The sequence below is a fragment of the Xenopus laevis genome, chromosome 4L, assembly GCF_017654675.1.
Source record: "Xenopus laevis strain J_2021 chromosome 4L, Xenopus_laevis_v10.1, whole genome shotgun sequence".
In the NCBI taxonomy this organism is placed as follows: Eukaryota; Metazoa; Chordata; class Amphibia; order Anura; family Pipidae; genus Xenopus; species Xenopus laevis.
In genome coordinates, this window is record NC_054377.1 from 98,517,626 (window position 1) to 98,529,722 (window position 12,097).

General features: G+C 34.9%; 1 protein-coding gene across 1 annotated transcript in view; it reads right to left on the reverse strand.

Annotated features, from left to right (window-relative positions):
- dpyd.L (dihydropyrimidine dehydrogenase L homeolog) overlaps window positions 1–12,097 on the reverse strand; it is a 404,384-nt gene that overhangs the window by 261,501 nt on the left and 130,786 nt on the right. The window contains exons 6-8 of the mRNA XM_041590529.1: window positions 7,711–7,907; window positions 4,375–4,456; window positions 1,808–1,895 (exon numbers count right to left, since the gene is read on the reverse strand). Of these exons, the coding sequence (XP_041446463.1) occupies window positions 1,808–1,895; window positions 4,375–4,456; window positions 7,711–7,907 (367 nt within the window). The remainder of the gene's footprint in view (window positions 1–1,807; window positions 1,896–4,374; window positions 4,457–7,710; window positions 7,908–12,097) is intronic.

A 12,097-nucleotide genomic window follows, 5' to 3' on the forward strand; every position in this document is an offset into this window, starting at 1 on the left:
GCATTAAAATGTTCAGTAGATCTCCGGTGTTCATATTTAGGACATTTTACGTCAATATACTATGAAATGAGGGGCATACATGTGGGGTCAATGTACTGTTTTGCGTTTTTACCCCACAACAATGCAGTAAATGTGTTAATTTTTCAAGTGACCTCCAGGACAATTTGTATGTATTAACTTCATTTTGGGTGTCTGTAATACTTTGATAATCCTATGCACATCTAACTGCTCAGTGGAGCCCCGGCATTCATATTCAAAATGTTTTTTTTTAGTAATTTGGAATAGAAAAACATGTTAATCCATTTGGATTTGCCTGGATGTGTACTTTCCAAAAATATATGGTTTTGGGGGGTCACATTTTTTGGTGTTTTATCCCTCAAAAAATGCAGTATATATGTTGATTATGCAGTAACTGAAGTGATTTCCAGAACAATATGTATGGCTAACTTCATTTTTGGGTCTCTAAATGCCAGATACTAATCCTATGGACAGTAGGCATCAAATTGTTCAGTGGACCTCTGACATTCATATTTAGAATATTTTCTATTGTTACCTAATGCTATCTGGGAGATACGAACTTGCAAAATTAAAATTTTAAGGTGATTTTTTAGAATTTTCTTAAATGTTTATAGAAACCAGTTCAGAAAAGCTTTGATGTTTGGTACATTGGAGTAGAAAGACATGTTTACCCATTTTGGATTTGGCAGAATATTTACTTTTCAAAAATATATGGTTTCCTGGGGTAAACTTAGGGCCAGATTAATCAAGGGTCGAATTTTGAGGTGATGAGTTTTTTTATAAACTCCCATCAACAAAAAAAAAAAAAAAAGACCAACCAAAATTTATGAAAAAAAAAAAATCATTTTTTTTTACTTCGAGTGAATAGGCTGTATTTGATCATTATAATCAAATTTGGATCTTATTCGATTCAAAGTATTTTAAAAAAAAAAAGTCCACCAAATACATTTAGATGAATTTAGATATTCGAATTTTATTTTTTTTTGCAAATTTGAATCAAATTTGGACTATTCCCTAGTCAGAGTACACTAAAATTAGCTCTAAATTCAAGTTTAAAAATTAAATGTTTCAATTCGACCCTTGATAAATCTGCCCCCTAATGTTTGATGATTTTTTTTGGCTTTGGAATCTTAAGTATGCCAACCTAATGTAGCGCTTTGGAATTAGGTCATTTACTGCTGGAAGTTTTTGCTCTAAAAAAAGTTTCTATAAAACTATACATATCTGGTATTGGCACGTACAAGACACTTGAGACTTTCCAAATTAGTTTAATTTTTGTGCGTAAATTAAAATATTGAAAAATAGCCCATTTTTAAATTTTTTTATTTAGAGTTCTACATCTTGTTCCAAAAGTGGAAATACACAAATTTAGATTTAGAAAGCTTAGGTTCTCCTGGAAAAAAAACAATGTATAGTTTTCCTAGGTAAACTAAACATTTCCCCCCAGGAAATGCCCCTAAAACGAGACAGCACAACATATTCATAAAATGTCTGGCACTGAATGCAAATTAAATGCGAAACTCTGCTGGCAGTTAGAGGTTTACATGTAATGTAATTTTGCCTTTCACATATCACACAGGATTTGCCATATAGTAGATGTGGAGATGCCTTTTTAAATTTCAGTTCTCCTGCTTACACTTGTGTATGATATACTGTATATGGGATATAACAAAAAACATGCTAACTCATTCTTTTTACAAATTAAACTGTATTTATACCACTTAGAGTAGCAACATGTAAAATTGTATACACATATATGCCCAATTTGTTACATAGAAAATCAACTCACCTATACCAATGAATATTGCTTTAAAACCTTCTTCCTTCAAAGATCTGATATTCATTCCATTCATTCCCAGGCCCTTGCCCTCAATTACCTTATAAAAGAAAATACATTGGCAATTAAGAAACCTAATGTAATGTAACCCAATAAGAATGAGTGCTTGGAAAGAGACAAAAAAAAACTTTGAAAGCCTGGAGGAGAATAAAGCCATATAGATAAGACAAAGAAGGTCCATAATATGATTTGCAAGCTGCTCATTAAAATGTGATTAGGAAAAACGTAAGGTCTTGTTTCAAACGATGCACAGAATAAGAAAGAAACAGACATTTGATATTCCTTGCTATATTTCAGAGCATAGAAAGTGTAAAATCCCTTGTGTAGATAGAATACTGCAGAAATCTAAGGGCAATCTTAAAACTGCTCATGGGTGTTAGATATCCTGTTTATCACATTTTATTTGTATTTCATTCATTTGTTACTTTAAACCAGTGATCCCCAACCAGTAGCTCGCGAGCAACATGTTGCTCCCAAACCCCTTGAATGTTGCTCCCAGTGGCCTCCGAGCAGGTGTTTATTTTTGTATTCCTGGTTTGAAGGAAAGCTTTAGTTGCATAAAAACCAGGTGCACAGACAAACACAGTCACCTGTAGGATGTCAGTCCACATGGGGGGCTACCAAATAGCCAATCACAGGCTTTATTTGGCACCCCAGGGACTTTTTTCATGCTTGTGTTGCTCCCCATCTCTTCTTACTTTGAATGTGGCTCACAGGTAAAAAAAAGGTTGGGGACCACTGCTTTAAACTAATGTGTTGCTATAAACTATACATGTTTAGAGAGTAAGAAACTATACAACTGGAAATTGCTGTTTTTGCTACTTTGCACTATAATTTACTCAGGCAGACACTCCCATATAACATAATGCTCATGATGGTCTTGAATGTTTTTATTTCCTTCTCAGCCTTCACAGAACAGCGGGCATTCTGGTTATGCATTCATGATATTGGTAGCTGAAGATCTGCCAATACCATGACATCAAAGGGCCCATTATTAAACCTTGATTTTTTTTCTGGCTGAGGTTTTTATTGGGAAAACTCAAATTAGTTGTGGGGAAAAAACCTCCAATAGAGATTTATCATACCATAAAGCTGCTATAAATCCGAATCCGAAAATATACCATCTCAACCCTGTTAAGGTCATGTAGAAGACAATGGCAGATGTTTTTTTTCAATTTTCAGCATGAATCGTACAATAAATGAGTTAAAATCATGGAAGGGAGTTTGGACGAATTTGCTTTCATAAAAAAAATAAGATTAATTTGAGTTTTAGTAAATAACCCCCCATGTGTAGCTTTCTCACTGAAATATACTGATCTTTTTAGCCTTTGATCGCTCTATAGAAAAGGAAATGAACAGCACAAATATTACTATGTAAAATGTAATATTCCCTGTATTTTCTGAAATGTTGATTTATACATAATGAAGTCAACAATAGGTTTACCTGTACAACTTTATCAGTGAAACTTGTATTTTCCCCATAATGTTCAGAATCCTACTGAGCTATTTTACATTAGGTTATATGGGAGGGTATATGGTGTCTTTACTAGTTCATCCAGCATACTTGGGACCTTGGGTGGTCCAGATAAGAGATGCTTCAGTAATTTGGATCATCATACCTGCTAAAAATAATTTAAACAGTAAATAACCCCAATAGGATTAGTGATGGGCGAATTTCCTGTTATATTTGCAAAACGGCGAAAAATTAGCGAAACGGCGCCGGCGTCTCGTTTTTGACGCCGGCAACATTTTTTTTGATGCAGGCGAATTTTTGCGAATTTATTCTCCGACGGCGAATCATGCAAATTTGCCGCAAATTCCCCCATCCCTAAATATGATTGCTTTTCTGGCAATATGAATTCATACAGCTTAGTTACCATAGTACAAGCTACAGAGAAATCTTTTAAAAAAACTAAATTTGCTTGAATGGGTACTATGGGAGATGGCCTTATCCGGCTAAGGGATCCCATACCAGTACTTTCACTTGAACTTTAATTAAAAAAAACACATCAGGGTTAGTAAAAACAAACAACAAAATAATTAGTACCCACCCTTTTTAGGGGAAATATAGTTGAATATAGTTTGTAATCTCTTCTGTCTATTTAGTTGAAGTGCACTGGATTTATATTTAAAAAAAAAAAAAATAGCAGTATATTTTGTGTTTTGTAATGTATTGGTTTCTATTTTATGAGGTCTTTGCAAATAAAACACTATCTATCTAGATTCACCCAAGAACCATACAAACCCCTAAAGCAACATTAAGTTTCTTTTCTTTTTTCGTATTTTAATGGGCAATTAATCACATGTAGGCATGCCAAATGAGAACTATCGATTGCCCTTTTCCAGACAACTGGCATTCAGACAGCAGACAGACAAATGCCCTGAGCAAGAGGAAGCATCTCTCTCTTTCTCTCTCGCTCGGCTTCTGCCTACTGTAGCTTTTAATTGTTTGTTACAAATGGACATGGTATTCAGCAGTTTACCTATGGTGGATTAGTTTATGTTACCATTATCATTACCTTAACTCCGAGGTCCTTCATAAGCTCAATTTCAAAACTGACAACGTCATATGGCAAGCGGAACTGAGGGATTTCTGATGTGCTGTTAAAAGACATTGCGTAATTAAAATTCTATTTACAATATGCCTAAATCAAGATTGATTTAAACATAAACACATTACAAATAACATTTTAAGATTTCACCCAAACCACACAAATCAGTCTTTTTCCCATGCATTTTATGGGTTGATAAATCCTTACAATATGTCAAATCTAAGGTGGAGGGAAAAAGACAGCTCACTGAAGATTTGTTTCATGCAGTATAGAAACGCTTGGAAGTCCCCTAGTAATAAATGTTAGTATAGCCACTGCTTTATTTTAAAACAGAACATTAAAACATTTACATTTTCTATTTTCTAAGCGCAGATTCTGAACTCGTATTTTTCATCTGTCTACACAAATGAAGAACCAGTAAGTGAAGGGTTCCTTCTTAACACTCCCAATTCTAGTAATACAACTAATGATGCATGGTTCACACATGAAGAAATTCAAAAGAGACTTGAACATGTTAAGATTAACAAAGGTCCAGGGCCAGATGGTATTCATCCCAGGGTAATTAGCGAGCTTAGCTCTGTGATTGGCAAACCTCTTTACTTAATTTTTCAGGATTCATTGAGATCTGGCATTGTGCCGAGAGACTGGCGAATTGCTAATGTGGTGCCTCTATTCAAAAAAGGATCCCGTTCTCAGCCTCAAAACTATAGGCCAGTTAGTCTGACGTCAGTATTAGGAAAGCTTTTCGAAGGGTTAATAAAGGATAAGATACTGGACTTCATAGCAAATCATAATACTATGAGTTTGTGCCAGCATGGTTTTATGCGTAATAGATCTTGCCAGACTAACTTAATTTCTTTTTACGAGAATGTAAGTAGAGACCTAGATTCTGGGATGGCAGTGGATGTGATTTACTTAGACTTTGCTAAAGCATTTGATACAGTGCCACACAAAAGGTTACTGGTTAAATTAAGGAATGTTGGCCTGGAACATAGTATTTGTACCTGGATAGAGAACTGGCTAAAAGATAGACTACAAAGAGTGGTGGTAAATGGAACATTTTCTAATTGGACCAGTGTTGTTAGTGGAGTAGCGCAGGGCTCTGTACTAGGTCCCTTGCTTTTCAACTTGTTTATTAATGACCTGGAGGTGGGCATTGAAAGTACTGTTTCTATTTCTGCAGATGATACTAAATTGTGCAGAACTATAGGTTCCATGCAGGATGCTGCCACTTTGCAAAGTGATCTGTCTAAACTGGAAAACTGGGCAGCAAACTGGAAAATGAGGTTCAATGTTGATAAATGCAAGGTTATGCACTTTGGCAAAAATAATATAAATGCAAGTTATACACTAAATGGCAATGTGTTGGGAGTTTCCTTAAATGAAAAGGATCTAGGGGTCTTTGTAGATAACACGTTGTCTAATTCTGGGCAGTGTCATTCTGTGGCTACTAAAGCAAATAAAGTTCTGTCTTGCATAAAAAAGGACATTAACTCAAGGGATGAAAACATAATTATGCCTCTTTATAGGTCCCTGGTAAGGCCTCATCTGGAGTATGCAGTTCAGTTTTGGACTCCAGGCCTTAAGAGGGATATAAATGAGCTGGAGAGAGTGCAGAGACGTGCAACTAAATTGGTTAGAGGGACGGAAGACTTAAATTATGAGGGTAGACTGTCAAGGTTGGGGTTGTTTTCTCTGGAAAAAAGGCGCTTGCGAGGGGACATGATTACACTTTACAAGTACATTAGAGGACATTATAGACAAATGGCAGGGGACCTTTTTACCCATACCAGAGGCCACCCCTTTAGACTAGAAGAAAAGAACTTTCATTTGAAGCAACGTAGAGGGTTCTTCACAGTCAGGACAGTGAGGTTGTGGAATGCATTGCCGGGTGATGTTGTGATGGCTGATTCAGTTAATGTCTTTAAGAATGGCTTGGATGATTTTTTGGACAGACATAATATTAAAGGCTATTGTGATACTAAACTCTATAGTTAATATAGGTATGGGTATATAGAATTTTAATTAAAAGTAGGGAGGGGTGTGTGTATGGATGCTGGGTTTTCATTTGGAGGGGTTGAACTTGATGGACTTTGTCTTTTTTCAACCCAATTTAACTATGTAACTATGTAACTATAAATATATATGACTAGAAATATACATTTTTACATTTAAAACAATAAAACGGTTGTTTGCACAGTAAAAGAAAATGTAATTCTAAGCAGCTTTCCAGTGTATGTCAATTAAACATTTCCAATGGTTTTTAAGCTATCTGTAAATTGATTTGGTACAGGTCTAAGACTTCAGGACCTGGGGGTTTCCAGATAAGGAATCTTTCCATAATTTGGAAAGTCTAATAAAAACCATGTAAACATCAATTAAACGCAACAGGATTGTTTGCCTCTTATAAGGATTAATTATAGCTTAGTTAGGACAGGTATAGGATCTGTTATCTTTGAATTATGGGAAGACCATCTCCAATAGACTCCATTTTAACCAAATCATTAAAATTTTTAAAATGGGTCTGTTATAATAAAACAGCACCTTGTACTTGATTCGATCAAGTATATTCATTGATACATAATAAATATGTATTGGAAATCCCTGATAATGTATTTCGGCTTTAAAGCCAGTGTATCAGTATCAGCAAGTTTGCCATTAGAAATCCACTTGGATTTCTTGTTGTTACTCCGCTAAACTAGATATTGTTAAACACTTAAGAAATGGGTTTCCTTGTTGCAAGAATGTCAGGGCCCAGTAAAGCTGTACCACCTTTTTACTTATGAAGTCTGCTCCGAGTTTTCTTCAATAATGGAGCTGAGCAAAGAAATCCATATTATGACTGGCATAAAGAAAGAAAAGAAGTCTATTCTATTTTCATTTGTCTTGGCTATTGTGTGGGTGTTACAAAGAACAAATGCTGAACGGACTACACTAAAGTAGAGGCAAAGTATCTAACAAAAATTGAAGCAGGAGGGCAGGAAGCAAGTATTTGCTCAAATAGGAACAATCTTATAACATATATAAGCACATATAGTGCAAAAATGGAGACAAAATAAAGGCAAAATTGGAACTATTAAAAAACAGTGAACACAAAACTGGGATTCTCTTTGTCTGGTACTGTGAAGAAACATTCATATTTATACTACACATACAATTAAAGCCTAAAAAAAAGAAGGTGGATGTATGGGAAACATTTAAGGGGATATGACTTTACAACTGCAATGCATAACTGATAAGAAGACGCTGTTATGATGTTTGAATTACAGTATAATTATATTATATTTCAAAACTATCACTTACCTTAATCCTCCAAAATATGTTTGCTTCTCAAAAATAGTAATATCTGAATATCCCAGCCGAGCTAAGAAGGTAGCACAGCTAATACTAGCTGGTCCAGCACCAATAAGGGCAATTTTAGTCGTGTATTGAGCTGGCATGGCCTCGGTTGAAGGAAGCAATGGATTTCTGATCTGAGGAATGTTCATAGTTTTGAAAATCTGGCAAAACATAAAAAAATGCAAATTTAAGGTTCGAATTTTACTAGCATCTATTCCATTATTTATGGCAAGGTGCTCTTAGTTCCTTTGCCCCACATGCAAATGTATAGACTCAGCTGACAAAAGGAAACCGAGTACAACTTCCTAACTACAACTAACTCACCAAGTGTGTAGGTTTGCACTCATTAGTACAACTAACTTATGCATTCTACATTAGTAAATGAGCCTGAAGGTTTAAAGTGAATGATGGAACATCATGACGTATGTAGTTATATGAATTGATGCATTATTAGATGATTATTGTAGACATGGGCACACAGAGTTTTCATATATATATACTGTATATATATACTCACAATTTGGACTAAAGCATTCCCAGACCAGCACTTGCCTTATTAAATCAAGTGATCTTTTTCAAGGCCCAAGAGGGACCGAAACGTTGGAGCACTGTGATGTGTGAAAAATAAAATCACTTGATTTACTAAGGGAAGTGCTGGCCTGGGAATGTTTTATTCCAAATTGTGAGTATATGATTGATATTTGGCCGTGCACCCCTGAAAGTGTGTATACTGAAGATATAATATATATATATATATATATATATATATATATATATATATATATATATATACACATACATACATATAAAGCTAAAAAGAGAGCAAGAGAGACTTTAAGCCTCACAATGCTTTAATATTTATCTCTTGCGGCAGATTCTGTATTAATCATAGTGTCAGCACAAGGCATAGTAATAGATTTCTAATGATTTTAAAGAAAAATGGCAGATATTTAGTACAATATATCAAAGTTTAATTTCTGCCTATTAATCACTGTGATAAGACTAAACGGAAACACAGATCACACTTTAATGGATATTGCTTGCATTTAGTTTCTAAAATGCAGCATTTTGCTTGGGTATCCATCATTTCTTTTAGAAAAGGCTTTAAGTCACTTCTGTTAGGTGATCTGTCATTAGACATTGAAAACATAACCACACTTTTTATATCATACCCATATGTGCTGCTTATACATTTTTGTAAAACAAACACTGCCAGCACAGTAACGGATGGTTAAATAGATACTCAGCATGTGGTATTTATTTTTACATATTTCATTTCAAACTTCTTGTACAGAGCTAATGTAAATTAAGATTAGTGGGCCAGTTGGTCACCTAAATAGAAAAGAAAGGGGAAAAAACAGCCACAGCTAATTATTTTTTTTTAATATTTACATTTCTTATTTTTTTAAATCAGGCACATCTTACAAAAATGTGGTCACTGGAAATTCCCCAGCCCACAGAAGCAATAAAGGATATTCCAAATAGATCGGTTATGCTTGAGTCAAATGAAATGACTGATATTGAGTTTTGAGAACAATAAAAATTAACTAAAAGCCAAAAGAACAAATTCTGGGAAGTTAAATACATTAATTATAGGGGTTTGAAGTAGGCAAAGGTGGTGGCAGACTACACAATTATCTGCAATATATAACTCTAATTATATAGTGCACACAATTTCAGGGGGTGTTTTTACTTGGTTGGTAAAAAAGCCCCAATGCATTTAATGGAATCCAAAGGTATAGAGCTGCTTACAATTGTTTTATAATCTTGCTACATTATACTGTATCTATTGGGACTAGGAATGTGTGATAAGCTGACAAGAAGCTAGTTTATTAAACTTATTTTAGTCTTCTGAAATAGTTAAGGGGCACTTTAATTAAGCTGGTGATTAAGACACCTAATAAGACTCAGTGTTAGATTGGATGCTGGTCATCTGCACTTTACACCACTAAAGATATCACCATCACTATCCTTTAAAACTCCTTTAACTCCTTTCATTGCTATGGCAGCAAACACAACACGCAGTGTCCTCCTGACAAGCATGCTTGGCATAGAAATGTCAGAATCAGTGTCAACTGCAGTAGGATCAATAATAACATGACTTCTGGTAATGGCTGAAAGCACAAATAAAGCAGCACAATCAGTGGCCCTTCTAAGCCCTCCATCTCCAGCCTTTGCGATATAAAAACCCTTAGTCGTCCCTATTATTAGGATTTAAAAATAGTATTGGGCAAAGTATTCATAAAAGGTGATATGCATAATAGTTACTTTAAAAACTGCTAACTTTAGTAACTTATGGGTCATGGGATATAAAGACAAATAGAAAGCTGAAATAAAGTTGCTCAGAGTGCCCTCTTGAGCACTTATGCAATTTAATTTAATTTTCTATTTTTCTATTTAATGTTCTATTATTTTCAAATATATTAGATGTTTCTGCTCCTAAACTGGGAATTTTGGCTAAATGGCTCGCTCACTCTCAATGCAGCAAAACTATCATTGCCAGTGTTAGCTGTGAAATCAGCATCTTTACTATACATGTAGCTTTCTGTGTCTCCTTCTTTGACCCTAATTTACATTGGGTCCTATCAGTAATCTCTGTATTGACCTAATGTGCTTAACTTAGTTTTACTAAAGTAACCGAGTAAACATAAGTGGCCCATATCAGAGCAAATAGAAAGTCGTATAAATAAGATATGAATCCAGCGTAGGAGTTGCACAGCACATAAATGTAAATCCTAGTTTATAGCTTCCTCAATTTTAGATGCTGCTTGTTTTCGTCTGTTAAGCTGGCCATAGACGCAAAGATCCGATTGTACGAATCACTGTACAATAGGACTTTCCCATCTCCCGACCGAATCCTCGATTCGTACGATCAGATCTTTGTGTCTATGGCCAGCTTTACCTGTAACTTCTGCAAGGTTTGTGAGTTGTGAGCAGAGTGAGGGGTGTTTCTTAGGCTTATTTCCAGAGATGATTCATTTTGTTGATACATTAAGAATGCAGCAACATTCCTACACTTGTGACACAATAGTAACCCTAGCATAGACCTTATCTTATTTAGGCCTACCAAACATGTTAGTACTCTGTACAACCACATTTGTATGAAACATCACTGCACAACATAAACCTCCCACCTGAAAGGAAGCAAAACATATCTTTGTAAGCCCAAGGAGTTTAATATTTGCCTCATCTCCCTAAAGGTAAATGTTCAAGATTTGCATACAATAATTACAGAACAGTACAGTAGTAGAAAATACAACCGCATTTGAGAGGACAGATGGTCTATGTTTTCTTTGTTTAAATTTTTCAAACAGTAGAGCAATTGCTCATATCAAATAATATCAATAACAAAAATACAAAAAATAAGAATTAAAATTAGAGAGGACGGGAAGGGGGAGGGGTGGGTATGCTTCCTCGGATACAATAGACCTTAGATCTTATATCAAATTTGTAATACTTATGGCAGACCATTTATTCCAATTCTTGTAGAATTTCCCCACAGTATTAGTAGCCAATGCTGCTATTTTTTCATATTGGTAGTGCAAGACCAATTCCTTGACAAATTGTTGGACCACAGGAATTCCTGGAGATATCCATTTCCTTGCTATGAGTTGTCTAGTAAGAATTTTATGATGTATAAGGGGTTTATTTATCAAGGGTCTAATAGATCCGTATTCGGCTGAATTTGAATCATACAAATAGAAGGAATAGTGCATCTGATCAAATTCAATTTAATGTTTTTCCCAAAAAAAACCTTGGGTTTTTCAAAGTCCACCAATTGACTCCAAATAGGTTCTAGGAGGTCCCCCATAGGCTAAAACAGCAATTCAGCAGGTTTTAGAAGGCAGGTTTTAGAAGCAGGTTTTCAGCAGGTTTTAGAGACATTACATGATAAATTCGAATTTTTGAATTTTTTTTCAAATTTGACTATTCCCTAGTCAAAGTAGACAAAACAATAGCTCAAAATTTGAATTTTTCTCATTCAAAAATTCACCTCTACCTTTGATAAATCCCTAATTGTATGAAATTCTTTCGGAATGTTCGGTTGTATAAGACCCAGTATTATTTTATTTCCGAGGTAAATTGGATATGTACAGATGCAGCCACTTTGGTTTGTCTGTTTGACACAGAATAACTAAACACAGATATCCCATTTATCTCATTTAACACAGAAAACTGCGTCACAACATCCCATCTAATTAAAGCATTCACCATTGTTCACAATGGTGCTTTGGTATGCTAATGGAAAGGTTAAATGCATTAAATGAGTTAAGATGACTTTAGATAACGCAGTTTCTTCAATTAACCATGAGTCATGACGCATTTATCTCACAAATCCAAGTGGCTTCAT